The sequence below is a fragment of the Engraulis encrasicolus genome, chromosome 5, assembly GCF_034702125.1.
Source record: "Engraulis encrasicolus isolate BLACKSEA-1 chromosome 5, IST_EnEncr_1.0, whole genome shotgun sequence".
Taxonomy (NCBI): Eukaryota; Metazoa; Chordata; class Actinopteri; order Clupeiformes; family Engraulidae; genus Engraulis; species Engraulis encrasicolus.
The window spans coordinates 21,413,527-21,430,751 of record NC_085861.1 but is presented as its reverse complement, the minus strand read 5'-3'; the positions used below and the strand labels follow the sequence as shown (position 1 = coordinate 21,430,751).

Genomic DNA, 17,225 nt, shown 5'->3' with positions numbered 1-17,225 from the left:
AATGTTAAATGTGAAATGTTCTCCTCCTGTTTGTTTACTTAGAGTACTTAGAGCACTTAGTGCTCAGTAGAATTCTACAATAAAATAATTCTATGAAATCTCGGGTTTTGACAGTTACAGTAACTGAGGCTTAACTAACTTTTCACTGACATTTTGAAAGCACATACATTTTTCAAAGAAAAACTCACTGATGAAATTGAACAATACTACCATTACATGGAGGAACAAAGTGAAACAGTTCTACAGAACTGCAAAGAGTGAGTTTAGATCAATATTTTACTATTATATTCTGATTGCTCAGAATGTGTCCCACATATTTGTCACCGCTGTCAGATGGCAAACCAAACTTACCTCCCAGGCCCTGGTCCACCACAAGCGGACGTTTATTGCAGACAGATCAGCATTGGTGTCAGGGCCTATTCCTGACCAGCAGCTCCCCTCCAAGTTCCCAGTTGTGGGGGACACCCCAAACAAATCCATAAAATAATGAAGTACAGGTCCAAATAAGGCAAAATAAATCCGGACGTTGGGGAACACTTCCGTTGAACATTCCAGCTCTAACAATGGTCAAACAGGCACCAGTGTGTGAGCAGGTGCTCCCAGCGTTCAATTACCTTCATCCCAAAGCATAGAGGTGGAACATTAGACTAGAGGTGACACAGTTGAGGGACAGTTGAAGTGTGTTGCTGAATATCTACATAATTAATATCATTTGATTTTTAAATATATTTTATCGACTCATATGACTTACAGTTTTTCTGGATTGCTTACACACAATTTTCGGAATCAGTTCTCGAATTCTCAAAACTCTACACACAAATCTCCATACCTCTCACACACAGTGGGCAAAACTCCTTACTACCTCTGAAAAATGCACGTCTTGTCTCAAAACAATGTACTCTCTTCTAAAAAGGTCATTTTGTTCTCAAATGACACACACAAGCAGTCATTTTAATACACTCTTGTGTGAACCATTGAACACTAATATGCACAAGGTAAAACTCTATACTCAACTTGACACACAGTAGAAACTTATTTTCTCCACTGTTCTACTTACAGTTTTTGCCTACTGCTTGCACACAATTTGCAAAATTTGGCTCATAGAGTCAAAACTCTACACACAAGCCAAAAACTCTCAACACTTGGAGATAAACCCTGCACATATATGCCAACATGAAACTCTGCTATCAAAACCTTAACATTGCCAGGAAAACTCAACAATCTTTTGTCAAAACCTCACTTTCATGTCAAAAGACACACATTAGCACCAAATGAGAAAACAAATTAGATCAACGTGAAAACAGTTGTCTACTTCATACAAAACACAGCAGTCTTTCTTTTTGTACCAGTCTATTGAGACTCACAGAATGTAGCCTACATCTTCACAAGACCCCAAAATTCAATACTGTACATTACACAACTGCACCTTACAGTACAGGACATTAAACTGAAGCAAAATATCTTAAACAGAATATCACTCTCAACACAACAGTGTGTATGTGAGCTTATGAACCATTTTTTTGTGTAGCCTATTACGTATATTCACACATTTTCAAACATCTAAATATGTCACTCCATATTCTACTCTTTAGTACGTTGTGCTATTTGTTGTTTTGTTTGAGTGTAGGAAGGTGTGAATTTAGCAAAGTAGCCATCAAAATAAAACTGGCAGAATAGTGGTTAATTTTGAAAGCATGTGTTTTATTGTCGGTGCCTAAATCTTGTCATACATCCAGTGTGTTTTGTTTTTCTAGCGGATGTGTTTTCCCAATGATATGATGAGTGTTCATTTTTAAATGGAGTGTCTTATGAAGGAAAAAGTGTGCAGTGACCATGAGCAAGTGTGTAGCATAAAGCAAAACGTGTGTTGCTGAATTGCTGCAACAGTGTTAAGCAGAACTTTTGTTTAAGGTACGGCACACTGTGTTTAAGTTATGTTACCAATAACTTAACAATATGCTATTTTGGTCTAAGCATCAGCCTATAGTGTTCAAGCAGTAGGCAAATACTGTACTAAAAAGGGTATTTTTCTGTAGTGAAATACTGAAATATTGTTTTTAGTCTCGGAGTACACAGATTTGTGGCAAAAAATATATTTTACATATTTTTCTGACATTTAAAACATATGCACTACTTTATTGTAAAATATTGGGTAACCCCATGAAAGTGATCTCTTGTATAGCATATTTTGGAGTTCAAAAACAAACAAATGTGTTTTCTCACTGCATCCACTCATGTTTTCATCCATATCACATGCAATGTGTGTCCTTATGGGGTGATGATTTCAGATTGTAAACCGGTATGAAGAGAGTTTGCCCATGTGATGAGGAAGTGAACATAGTATGGCAGTTGATTTTAGTATTTTGAATGGCAGTGTGTTCAATGCGACAACCAGGGATTTTCTTCATGAGAATTGTGTGTAATCCAGAGAATTGTGTGTAGTGGTTTGAAAAGAGTGTGTTTTAAAACTGAAATGTGAGTGTAAAGAAGGAATTGTGCTTAGTGTTCAGTGACATTGGTTAGGTGAGTTGGGAAATGGGTGAGATGTTCCGAGAACTGTGTGTGAAGTACCAGAACTTGTGTGGAGGCAATCAAGAAAAACTTAAGTACATATTTAGCCTGCTATTTCAAATCTGGTCTTTCATTAATGTGTTACTTCATATTCACACAGTTTTAGTCAATTTTTTGACAGAGGTGGGCATGTTCTCTATTGATTTGCATTGACTAAAGGTGCCTACACAAGGGTGTATGTGTCATTTCCCAGTGCTGTCGCGATTTGCCGTGTTCACTTTAGTATTATGTTCTACCTCTATGGTTCTGCCTCTATGCCCCAAAGTCACCCTCAAAGAGCCTCTGACCTATGACCCTTATAGGTCCAGAGAGCCAGAGTTTAGTCGGCGCCCTCGTTAGTGAGATGTCTATACTAAATGCACTTTCCAAGAGTAGGTTTTTGTCACTTCCTTCAAATGTCGTCATCGTCAGGTTTTGTGTCTGATGGTGGTGACAAAATTCTAAAAATACTCCACAGTGGAGGCTGGAGTACAATCTTGCATGGCAATAAATACTAAAATGTCTTAAAATGGTTCATTAACCCGTGCAATTCAGTCACATGTGGGAGAACTGTCAAGAGGACCCCCTGTCACCACCATCATTTTGGTGTCACAAAAGTCATCAACATCAGAGGGAGTTTTACGTGTTTTAAATGAATGCTGTTGAATTATTTTGATTACCATTATCCTTCATTTTGATTTAGATTCATTTTACTATTAACTGTATCTGATGTGTTGACAAAAAAGTAAGTGCCTATTATAGGAAAAAAGTAAAATATAGGGAGGTTGTTTCGATACATTTCTGTGCAACCAAGACCCATGTCTGTGATAATTTACAGTAATTCTGTATTTTGGATTCTGTATTTTGGTTTCTTTCAAAACGGTTTAGCCACATTCTTTCTCAAGAATCAGTGACTAGTCAGTCGTTCTTATATAATAGAATGTTCACAATTGCAGACAGGGCCGCTGACAGCTTTGGCTGGGCACAGAACAAAGTTGTCTGAAAGGGCCCCGCGGCCAAATACATACAATGTAATGAGGACCCAATTCTGGGCCCCTTATCTCCCTGGGCCCTGGACAACTGCCCCGTTTGTCTCCCCCTGTCGGCACCCCTGATTGCAGATGATGAGATCTGCAGTGGGCCTTTACTGCTGGCCAATTTTTTTTGTTCTAGTTCAAATATGTCTTCAAAACCTCAAATAGTTTATGTGCTGCATTCTTAGCTTTTATTGAAACATGAATTTAGCAGTTTATGCAGCAGGGGAAAGTTGGAGACGGCAGATTGATTGGCTCTCTCTCTGTCTCACACACACACACACACACACACACACACACACACACACACACACACACACACACACACACACACACACACACACACACACACACACACACACACACACACACACACACACACACACTGAGACAGACTGACTGTCTTTCTCTGTCTCTAAGTGAGTTATGAGTCTTTGATGTTCAAATAGCCGTTCCCAAATTCCTATTTTTTTCAAGGGTTTTGGAGCTGCCGAGGGAAGAAAGGTGAAGCCGGCTGTGTGTGTGTGTGTGTGTGTGTGTGTGTGTGTGTGTGTGTGTGTGTGTGTGTGTGTGTGTGTGTGTGTGTGTGTGTGTGTGTGTGTGCAGGGAAGCGGACAGGGGTGCCAAAGGGGTCAGTTGTCCCGGGCCCTGGCCCAGAATTGGATCCTCATTACATTGCATGTATTGAGCTAGGGGGCCCTTTCAGATGACTTTGTCCTGGGCCCGGCCAAAGCTGTCAGTGGCCCTGTGTGTGTGTGTGTGTGTGTGTGTGTGTGTGTCTGTCTGTGTGTGTGTGTGTGTGTGTGTGTGTGTGTGTGTCTGTCTGTGTGTGTGTGTGTGTGTGTGTGTCAGAGAAAGGAGACAGGAGAAATTATTTAGTCTTGAAGGGAATATGGATGAATCTGTAGACTGTGTAATTCCAAGGACGACTCAAATGCATACGACAGGAACTTAGGCACAGTGTTGCCAGAATGGGCAAAAATTGAACATCTGGCAACACTGCTTACACACCAAGCGCATATTTTACAGTATGAGGTGAAATTTTCCATTGTTTAATGTTTAATGAATGTGAAAGCACTGGATTTCATGATATTTTCCATCTGCTATCCACACAATTGCAACACACATCTTCTGCCTGTCCACTCCTAGAGGATTGAGATGAAAATTTTTCCAATCAAGTCGAAAATGTTTCCCGTTTCAGCCAGGGCCGGATTAAGATGGCCTGGGGCCCCTAGGCTACAGGTTGCTGTAGAACACACCCTTTTTGGAATGACGACTGCAGTGATGTGTTATTTTGTTGAATGCATGTAATGTGAATTGTTGTAAGCGGTATTACAACGCAGAGTGGTAGAAAAACGATTGAGTAGTAGCAGGGAGGTTGTCTGAAGACCTCTTAAATCACTATTTAAGAGCGCTTTTATAAAAAAAATTCTCATCCAAGGGATGAGTTTGGCTTTGTTCACCGGTTTGGTGCTTACCAACATCACACCCCTCAAAACCACCACTGACGCACACACACATGCACACAAGCAGGCACGCACACAAACAGCAACATGTTTAACTAAAAAATGTCCTTAATTAATCAAATGTCTGAATATCAATAAAGACTTCATTGTTACAGAATGCAATCAATATAATTTATTGTAAATCCTTCAATGACAAAGCCATTTGACAAATGAGAAATGCAGGCTGGTATAATGCATGATTAAATGAAGACCAAAGTAAGGCCAAAGTATGGAGGCAAGGTGATATATTTATAATAAAATGAATAATAACAAAACACAAACAATAAAACGCATTTGCCAAAATACAAAATAGGAAAATATTTATAAAGCATCACTGGTACAGATCTGACAGTGTCAGGGAACATTTTGGCTGCCAAGGACTCATACACTCAAAAAACACACACACACACACACTCACACACACACACACACACACACACACACACACACACACACACACACACACACACACACACACACACACACACACACACACACACACACACACACACACACACACACACACACACAATAAAAAACATATTTACAACAGCAACATTTTAATGATAACAGTACACAAATTAGAAAAACAAATATATTATAAATATACATAATAAAACAAGGCCTGCTGACTTCAGCAAAAATCCCTCTACTCTCAACTCAACTCCACTCCACTAATTTTATCTTCATTACTAAGTCAAACAAGAGCAATAAGAGAATCAGAGGTAACTGTGTGTGTGTGTGTGTGTGTGTGTGTGTGTGTGTGTGTGTGTGTGTGTGTGTGTGTGTGTGTGTGTGTGTGTGTGTGTGTGTGTGTGTGTGTGTGTGTGTACGAGTGTGCAAGGGAGAGAGAGTGAGAGAGAGAAGAAGAAGAAGAAGAAGAAGAAGAAGAAGAAGAAGAAGAAGAAGAAGAAGAAGAAGAAGAAGAAGAAGAAGAAGAAGAAGAAGAAGAAGAAGAAGAAGAGAGATAAAGGGCATACAGTAGAGGCAGAGATGCAATGGAGATAGGATAGAGTTGGAGAGTACATAGAGAGGAGAGTGATGGCTGAAATCCAGGGCCAATTGTCCTTGACTGCCTTCAGCACAGCTATCATCCCTGCCAACACTCAAACAGACATTCACATCACACATCCACACACACACACACACACACACACACACACACACACACACACACACACACACACACACACACACACACACACACACACACACACACACACACACACACACACACACACACGCGTGCACAAGAGAGAGAGAGAGAGAGAGAGAGAGAGAGAGAGAGAGAGAGAGAGAGAGATGATGAACGTGTACCGTATAGTGCAGAATGTGTTTTTTCAGTTTGAGAGTGCCTGGGGGAGTAAATGTGAGCATGTTCATGTAAGAATATTTTTCTTTATCTGTGTTTCTTTCTTTAAGCTTACACACAGAAACAAACGCACGCACGCACGCACGCACGCACGCAAGCACGCAGGTTCACATGCATGTATTCATCCATGAACACAGCCCAAACATCTGCAGAGTGTGTATGGAGGCCCTGTGGGCAGCTAGCAACAGTGGTGTCCTCCCAGCCTCGATCACAAAGGCCCACCCAGAACACACACACACACACACACACACACACACACACACACACACACACATACACACATACACACACACGGACACACACACACACACACACACACACACACACACACACACACACACACACACACACACACACAGACACAGACACAGACACAGACACACACACACACACACACACACACACACACACACACACACACACACACACACACACACACACACACACAGAATGCACACACACGCAATGAACGCACGCACACAGCCAGAGAGAAGATCTGTGAGAGCAGAGAAAATCCCTGGCAGACGTGTGTGTGTGTGTGTGTGAGTGAGTGTGAGAGTGTGTGAGTGTTTGAGGTGTTTTTTTTTTCTGCAGATGCGACATGGAAACTACATGCAAGCATGAGAGCATGAAAACACGTAGGATGCTTGCAATACCTGGCCCAGCACCCTCAAGAGGTCAACCTGATCTCACAGAATTCCATGAAATGCCACACAAAATCTGTGGCATTTTCACAACCTTTGCCAAAATTTCAATGACGGGGTCATAGATGTGCTCTATGCTAACTTCAGAGTGACAAACCTGGCTGTGAACTACCTTTTACAAAATCATTAGGCTACTTGGCACAGACGACTGGAGTGATGACTAGTGGAGCAGAGTTCTTGCCATCATCATTATACCCTGGACTGAAGAAGGGGTACATTTTCTCCCTGATGGAGACACCTGTGTAAGAATAGATTAGACTCCACCTGTCTGCATCATAAAAGGAGACCGAACCTGCCCCATAATCCACAAACACCCCCACCCTCTCTGGCTTCTCTTTCAGGGAGAGGGTGACAGGGGGATCATCTATTGCCTTGTACACACTATTCACCAGCCATATTCTCCAGCACCCATTTGCAGGGCTCAGATTTTCCTCTTTTCTGTTAACGGACTCTCTGGCTACTCCTACACCCCATGATGTCTTCCCACTGACCTGCACCTCATAGTAAAATCTTCCAGAGCTGAAGCCCTGCTTGCCCAGTACACGGAGACCAGAATAAAAGCGTTTGGGGTTGTCAGGGCGATGTGATGTATCACCCTTTTTCACTTGTTTCCCATCAGCAGACAGGGTGAGGTAGTTCTGAGCTGTATCAGGATCCAGAGTCACATCCACTGCAGGAGAGGAAGATTAGGGTGAAATTCTTATTATTTTTGTGTTATCTTTTATTTTATTTGATATTGGTCTCCTTCTCCACAAACATGATGGCAGATGAATGTGTTTGTAGTAATAATGCTACATACCTGCATGCTGGGTGATCCATAGTCCTAATTGAAAAAAAAAATCTGTAAAAGCTGAATGATGTCAATGTATTCATTTTGATCGTACTAGAACTGTGCTTTCTCAAGCTTTTTTGAACAAACCTTCTCAAATGCCCCCTTTACCTCATCATAACACTGCCTCCACCCCCTGTGTGTCCAAAACATATAGACAAAAACATGTACTTTGAAGGCCAAGATTAATATGAAGAACTTTGAAAAACAAAGTTTTTCCAAGCTTGAATGTTTGATACAGTGCTACTGTACATGGGGTTAAAAGGGCGTTCCAGTCATCAAGTGCCCACATGGTTAATTTGAGGCCTGAAGTAGAGGGTACCGTGAGGTCATTTTGTCCAAAAGTTTAGTTTATTTAGTTTAGTTCAACAGGGACCATGCACAATACACATTGATTACAGAAGTAAAAAGATGGCTTGTGCCAGATTATAGCTACGTATATAGCTAATTTCCATCTGCAGTCCATGGACAGGTAAAACAAATATACAAAATACAATAACATAGACAAGATATAAACAAGTAAGCACATCCATAGGCCATAGGTCAAACACACACACACACACACACACACACACACACACACACACACACACACACACACACACACACACACACACACACACACACACACACACACACACACACACACACACACACTAAAATGGCATACAGTGTGAGTCATATTTTTAAAAAACATATGATTAATGTTGACAAGACTGGTTGGTTAATATCCATTTTTTCACACCCCTTGAGAAGGCCTGATAATCAGTAATACTTTTTAGGTTACTGGGTAGACTATTCCATGTTTTGGTTGCCCTGAAGGAGAAGGCTGACTGAGCAAAAGCAGTTCGTCGGATTGGGAGACTACAATCACCCCTAATGGTGGATCTTGACGTTCTGCTCATCAATTCAGAGCAGGGTTGAACAAATGTTCTTAGGGGTGGGGGTGCTGCATTGTGAATAATTTTATGGATTAGCCGCAGATCAGAAAATTGTATGATGTTTTCAAGGCTGAGCATATTATACTTGCTCAGTATAGGACAATGGTGGTACTGAAAAGATCTTCTATCTAGGACCTTCAGGGCCTGCTTGTATAGTGAATCAATGGATTTTAAGACAGTCTTGTTGGCCTGGGACCAGCTTGATAAACAATAATGCAGGTGGGACATGATCATAGCATTGACATAAGTCACAGCAGCATCAATACTCAGAGAGTTACGGATATGTCTAAAATTTGATATGCTATACTTTACAGTACTACCCAGCTTTTTAATGTGTTTCTTAAAACTAAGAGTAGAATCTAAGGTCACACCTAAATATTTAAACTCATCAACATTATTTAGCTTTGTTCCGTCAACATATATGTCTGGAACAACATTTAGTTTAAATCTATTGTGAAAATACATTGTGACAGTTTTGTTGGTATTTAGTGTGAGACAGGAGGTTTTTAACCACATTGAGACCTTAGTTAGTGTTTGAGTCAATTTGCTGGCCACCTGTACCGGATCTTTGCCGTGTGTAAATAATACAGTGTCGTCAGCATACATCAGTATCTCCACACCCTCACATACAGATGGAAGATCATTTATGTAAGTGCTGAACAACAAAGGTCCCAATATGGAACCTTGTGGCACCCCCATAGAGCATGCTTTTAAGGAAGATATTTTATCATTTATCTTAACACATTGGGCCCTATTTAATAGATAGGACTCTATCCAGTTTAGTACACCTGGAGCCAGCTGAAAGCACGCCAACTTTGAGAGGAGTACTGGATGATTGACTGTGTCAAAAGCCTTGCGAAGGTCTAAGAACACAGCACCCACCACCAAGATTTGCCTTGATGTGTTCTATAAAATAGCAGCATGCAGTGTCGGTTGAGTGGTTGGCTCTAAAACCAAACTGCATGGGGTGCATGAGTTTTTTTGTGTTTAAATGCTCCACAAGCTGTTCAGCAACTGTTTTTTCTATTATTTTCGAAATGGCCGGCAATATACTAATGGGTCTATAATTAGTGACATCCTGTTTGTCCCCAGCTTTAAAGATAGGAGTCACTATAGCTGTTTTTAGTACATTAGGAAAATAATTTTCCTCCAAGGACTTGTTTACTATATGAGCTATGGGAGTAGTTAAGACATCTTTAAATTTCTTTAGGAGAAAGGTGTCCATGCCACAGATGTCTTTAGCTTTGGAGGTGGATATAGTTGATAAAATTTTATTTATTTTTACTTCATCTATAATATTAAAATCCAAGACAGAGATTGCACAATTTTGAACACAGAATTGAGATCTGTCTAGATTGGTTGACGGACAAGGAGCTGATGTGCTGCCACCCAATTCTAAAACAGAGTTAATAAAATAATCATTAAAACTATTTGCAATTATTAGACTATCATTTTGCAATGTGTCATTTATTTTAAGATTAAGGGGTACAGTCTCTTTGTGTTCTTTTCCTGAGAGTTGGTCAATAGTTCTCCATAATAACTTTGAGTTACCTTTGGCTTGTTTGATAATATTAAGAAAGTAGTTTGCTCTGGCCTTCCTAAATTCTGATGTGGCCTTGTTCCTAAGGCCTGTGTATAACAGGCGATCTGTAACTAGACCAGACTTAAGTGATTTTTTCAGGGCTGCATCCCTTTGCTTAATAAGTTTTAATAATAAGGTGTTAAACCAGGGCAATGTTCGCTTTCTCTGTCTGCGAGGAATGTTTTTGGTGTATTTGGATAATAGACCTTTGATGGTATCCAGTAGGTCATTGCATGCTTGTTCACAATTCTTATCCTTTACAACATTACCCCAATGTGTTTCCTTAAAGTCTGTTTCTAGGTGCTGCATTTGTGACTTGGGAATGAGTGAGATATATTGTTTTCCTTCTGGTGTGTTGTTCCTGAATCTTTTTTTGGAGAGCTGCCTTGCTACTAGAGTAAGATTATGGTCTGATAGCCCAGTGACTAGATTATATGTTTTTGATATGCGTTCCCTTTTATTTGAAAATATCAAATCCAGTAGTGTCTTTGAAGACTGTGTGATCCTCGTTGGATTTTCTATCAACTGGGTTAAGTGAAATTTACATGCAATATTTTTTAGTTTTTTCCTTCTTGTTTTGTCTAGCCAGTTTAAATTCAGATCACCCATTAGTAACACTTCTTTACCACAACATGCTTTGAGAACATCAGACAGTTTCTCAAAAAACACATCATTTTCAGACGGTGGTCTATAGAGAACAATAACATTAAATGACATCTCGGGAGAAATACTAATTGTGATACCAACACATTCAAGATCATTTGGCAAGTCAATCTGTTGGCACTGAAAGTGTTCCTTTACGTAAATCATGACCCCGCCCCCTTTGCCATGTCCACGGTCGCGTCTGAAAACTTTGTAACCAGGGATACTGTACACACCCGATGGTGTAGTAGGTTTCAACCAAGTTTCGGACAGACACAGGTAATCGACGTTTGAGTCTGTCAGAAGGTGCTCGATTTGTTCAGTTTTGGACACTAAGCTCCGAATGTTCAAATGTCCACCAAAGATTCCCTTGGGTTTTAGCTTTGGATCCCAGAGAACTCGCGCATGATTTACAGTCTGAAACATCCTGATTTTTTGTTGTTTTATTTCCGCAATACCCCGACAGCAAGTCTGTGCGGATTTCGAGGGTGAAATAAGCAAATCCCCTTTCATATTATCCACTTGCAGTTCAGCTTTACCTTGTGCTGTGGCATAGTCAAGCAGCCCGCCATTGGAAAGTTGGACCACAGCTTCCATAGCCTGCCCAAGGTCTCCAGGTGTAGCGTGGCGCAGCAGCTGGCCATGTTCAAGACCCACCGGGATTTGACGTTGTTCATCCCGCGGAAGCATACTGTTTCCTGGCCCAGGGTTGAGATGAATGTCGCCGCTGAGGAGGAGGATGGTACACAGCATCGTTGTGAATCTTTGATCACCGGGAGGTGTTTTGTTCCCCTCTTCTCGCCTGAGTCGGTAACGCGCGACCTCTACGCGCCCGTTTGTCAGAACGGTGGAATACAAGGTGAAAAGGTTCCATGAGTCGTGCGTAAGGTGAGAAGCGCCGTGCTGTGTCTCTGTGCAGGATCTCAAGCAGGCCGCTTGCCAGCTTCCCCACAGAGGTAGGACGATCACCATCATTAGATACATCCCCAGCGAGAGGGTGTTTAATAGTTCATGTTGTCTGATGTTAAACAGTGTAGTCCATAAAGATTGCTGGTGTCCGATGTATAAGAATGGCGTTTCCCTAGACGGTATTTGGGAAGGTGAAGCCTTGGCACCTGCCACACCAAGACGCACACCTGCCGCCATCTTGACCAGGCAGCTGTTTTTGAGTCCCTCCTATTCCATCATTAAAAGTCTGAGTGCCCTATTTTTTTGGAATACACTGTACAGTTCCCAAATATGATGGAAAATCAATTATAACTCCCAAAGCATACATAGTTTCCAAGATCTGGAACCCCAAAATGGCAAGACACTTCATCACGGTTTTCACAAATTCAATTTTTAAGGCTTAATATAGCCAAAAATAATCAAGGCATGCTATTTGTAAGTACATCATCTGGTAGACAGGGTCATATTGAGGGGCCATGGTGATTTTTAGGCCTGTATCTTCCTTGAAACTAAAACCAGAGGTGTCAAAATCTGCTTGTAAATTTTGTATGCAATTCACAGGCTTGAAAAGTGGACATGGCACCCCAACTTTGGAGGGCTTCATCTCCGCAACCGTTGGACGTAGGGTGCTAAAAGGTACCTGTATGTGAGATATCGGGTAAATCGGAGAGGATCATGTGGGGAAGGCGTGTGAATTGACATGGAATGACCCTATGTTGTACGTAAAACAGGGGGATTCTTTTGAATAATAGCACAGACACAAAACATGTATCCCCTTGCATAAACAAATAGTGTTCTCGTAAATTACGTGCTATCCTATCCTTTTCTGCAACGCATTATCAATAAATTGTAGAGTATATACATTTGCTGTACCACTACAATACTACAAGCATGCCTGTGACAAAACTGCATACTCACTTGTTAGAAGCATGTCCTTTTCAGCACCAGTAGTGTTGAGTTGGTGGGATGGTAGGCAGTTCAGGATGTTGTAGATAGTCTCAAACTGGGATTTCTGGCTTGCCAAGATGCTGTAGTTGGTCTCTAACTGGGATTTCTGGCTGGCTAACAAGATGCAGTTGAACCACAGCACTCTAATGATGATGGCCAGCAGAGCACACAACACTCCCAGGCACACCACAGCACACCTGTAACGCACTAAGAAGATGCATGTGGTGTTTTTATTTGCAAACTAGACATTAATTTAAAAATACAGAAAGCAGAAGAGGTAGCCTCAACTACATCATAAGAACATTGCTATGACATTGCCGAGAGCCTAGTATACGAACTAGAGTACGACCTAGTCATTACAATTTTGGTGACAGTAAGGTTATGACAAAAGCTCTGCACTAAGGGGTTTCATATTTACCGATAGTTGAGCTGCATGGCCCTGGCTTGTTCGATGGAGTATTGCTGGATAAGTTGACATAATTGTTTTCTTCCCCTGGTTGGCAGTCATCATTCATGTCTTGCAGTTCAATAGCTTCAGACATACCAATATTTTGTACGCTTCCGTTTTGACTAGTTGCCGTAAATTAACTCTTGTTCTTGAAGAGACTGTCTGAGACTAAATGTACATATCCTGTTCCAGCTGTGCTTTTTGACATTGAAGATTAAAAAAAAATCCACAGGAAGTCTACCAGTTTCCTGTAGGTGTTACACAAATATTTGTTTATCTTAGATCAGCATTTGGTTTGCTTCCTGTTTTCTAGGAGTCAAACCTATCTGTAACACTTTCTATGAAGCCCATATCTATAGCACATTATGAGTGCATTTATAACAACTTACAATGCGCATCATAATCATAGTGCGTTAAGACTACACTCATAACTCTTCATGATGGAGCATATCAACAGTCATGAATAAAAAAAAAATCTAGCTTATAATTTATTATAAATCTTAGGGTGTTTTGAATGCTCGTGACTGGTTAAAAACTACAGGCAATGAACAGGCTTATAATACATTATAACTGTCATGATGCACTATGATTAATTATGATGTGCAGTATACGTTGTTATAAATGCGCTCATAATGCGCAATAGATATGGGCTTCATAGAAAGTGTTACCAACTTAAGAACATCCTGCGCGACATTCACCATCCTGCCTATCATTTGTTCCAAGGGCTACCCTCAGGTAGAAGGTACAGGTCCCTTCAGAGCCACACTAAAAGACTGGCCAACAGCGTTTACCACCAGGCCATTAGACTTTTGAATTTGCAGGACTGCTGAGGAACATTACTGTCTAAAATGTTATCCATCTATCCTTTGGACATTTCTGTGTGTGTGTGTGTGTGTGTGTGTGTGTGTGTGTGTGTGTGTGTGTGTGTGTGTGTGTGTGTGTGTGTGTGTGTGTGTGTGTGTGCGTGTGTGTGTGTGCGTGCGTGCGTGTGTGTGTGTGCATTTGAGAGAGAGGGGGGGGGGGTCGAGCATTATGCACTTAATCTCTGTTGCACTTTAAGTGGGATGGGGGGCTGGGGGGTCAAGCACTGCTGTCACTTTGATCTCTTCTTGCACTTTACTTGAAAACCTGCTGCTACTAAGTATTGTACCCCAAACACAATTTCGTTGCCTTTTTGACAATGACAATACATTCTTGAATCTTGAATCTTGAACTTATCTTTTCTTACATTATGAACATTGACATTTCTTACACTATGAAAACCTATTTCATATTCAAATTTGCTTGTGCTGTCCTTTTACATGTAATATCTTTTGGAGCTAACATGAGGGTCCAGATCCAGGTTAGAGTAGAGTAGAGTATCATTTATTGATCCCAGGGGGAAATTAAGGTGTCAAGTAGCATACAAACATACGTAAATACAATAAGATATTGCCCACGAGACATTACACACATACTTAGACATAAAAAAACTCATATACAGTATAGCTCACTGTTACATACATTTAGCCAAGGCATCTCACTCTCTCTCTCTCTCTCTCTCACACACACACACACACACACACACACACACACACACACACACACACACACACACACACACACACACACACACACACACACACACACACACACACACACACACATACACACACACAGAGAGAGAGAGAGAGAGAGAGAGAGAGAGAGAGACAGCCCCGAGCAGAAATGCCCCTATCTTTCAGATCTTGTGAACGTTAGTAGGTGGTATAGGTGTGATGCCTATTCATACCATTTAATCATGAACTTCTATGAGGCCCTCTGTCAGTGGGCTGAGTAGCCAGGGAAGCTGAAGGGTGTGTGTGTGGGTGGCGGGGTTGTGGGTGACAAATGACCGTGGCCAGACGGTAGGGCACTCGTCTACTACGCGGCTGACCTGAGTTCTATTTCCGGCAAAGGTCCTTTGCTGGCCCTTCCCCGTCTCTCTCTCCCCGCTCGCTTCCTGTCACCAGCTTCACTATACTATCATAAATAAAGTAAAAAAGACCAAAAAATATATCTTTCAAAAATGAAATGCACCTCTTCTTTCAGATCTTGTGAACGTTAGTAGGTGGTATAGGTGTGATGCCTAGTCATACCATTTAATCATGAACTTCTATGAGGCCCTCTGTCAGTGGGCTGAGTAGCCAGGGAAGCTGAGGCGTGTGCTGTGGTGTAGTCTACGTAGAACGCGGGTATACGGAGTATACCCACTTCTAAATTTCAGGGATTTCAGTATACTCACTGAAAATGGATTGATCCATTGTTTTGAATAGCACAAATATATACAGTATACCCACTTCAGAAAATGCTCAAATATACAGTATACCCACCATAAAAAAGTAGACTACACCACTGGGCGTGTGTGTGTGGGTAGGGGGGTTGTGGGCGACAAAGGGGTTAAGGTCAGTTGTTCCAGCCCGAGGGACAGAGGGGTACCCGAATTGGGTCCTCATGACATTGTATGTATTGTTGGGGTGCAAATCACAGCCTCCATGACAATATGATACGGTGTCGATTTCTTAAAGCAGGGATTTGATTATTTACAAAACTAATGAATTCCCCATGATACGATGGAATTCGATTCGATTCGATTCTTTCCAATTACTTTTACACTTCTATTATGTTCTGGAGCTAGGGCATTGGACAGAGGTCAGTTATTAGATTATGTTCGATACTTAAGAATGCCCCGCGATACAATGTGATTCGATTAAATCGCCGGCCGATACACCAATGCATCGATTCGATTATTATTTACTACCCTAATGTTTTGTGTTTGGGGCCCTTTCAGATGACTTTGTCCCAGACCAGGTCTAACCTGTCAGTGGTCCTGGTACAGTCAGTGGCAGTCAATGGCATCAGAATTATAGTCCAGAGGTTAGCGGTCCGGTCTGGTCCGGGAGGGAGTGAATTACCAGCCTCCTCCGAAATTCTCCATCATGACTGGGGTAGTTAGAACATGGTACCGTCGACCCACACTGCTCTATTGGGGTACTCAGAACATGGTACCGTCGACCCGGACTGCTCTATTGGGGTACTCAGAACATGGTACCGTCAACCCGGACTGCTCTGTTGGGGTACTCAGAACATGGTACCGTTGATCCACACTGCTCTATTGGGCTTACTCAGAACATGGTACTGTCGACCGGCACTGCTCTGGGGTGCTTGTTGGGCAGCCAGCTTTGCACAGGTGAGGCATAAATACATTTTTGTTATGTGCACTGTGTACTGTGTTGTACTGTGACTTATCAGACTTTCAACCTCAACATCATTCCCTTTTAATTTACTGGCTCTGGCTATATCCGGCTGTGGCGCAGCCTGTAAGAATGGCATTGTTTCTAAATAAACCTTTGGTTAACCAAGTTTTCTTTGCCTCGTTTTACATGTCCACAACCCCACGACTCTACAGAATGAAGTTTTGGGCAACTTTGAGCGTCGTAAATGGGTGGAAAGTACAGATGTATAACAATGGCTAAATCTATGCCCTGGTGAACCACAGCAAAAGCCCAATGTTAGAATCGGCTAACTAGCGCTGGATGTCTCAATGCAAGAGTTCAGGTATGTGCCCAGACTTAGCCCAGCATTATGTTTTAACACCATTTAAGCAATTTTACACCGGATTTCCCTTTTAAAGGCCAAATTCAGATCTGACTCAGATCAGGCGTCATGTCTTGCTCAATTGCTATGTGTGAGAGATAATGATC

The 17,225-nt window shown here is 41.6% G+C and overlaps 1 protein-coding gene across 1 annotated transcript; it reads right to left on the bottom strand.

Annotated features, from left to right (window-relative positions):
• Positions 1-7,296: 7,296 nt before the first annotated feature.
• LOC134449726 (zinc-binding protein A33-like) lies at positions 7,297-16,728 on the bottom strand. The gene is made up of 4 exons (XM_063199835.1): positions 16,617-16,728; positions 13,026-13,229; positions 7,965-7,988; positions 7,297-7,835 (listed from the first exon to the last, which is right to left on the bottom strand). The coding sequence occupies exons 1-4, from the start codon at positions 16,726-16,728 to the stop codon at positions 7,297-7,299; spliced, it is 879 nt and encodes a 292-aa protein (XP_063055905.1).
• Between the last annotated feature and the right edge of the window lie 497 nt (positions 16,729-17,225).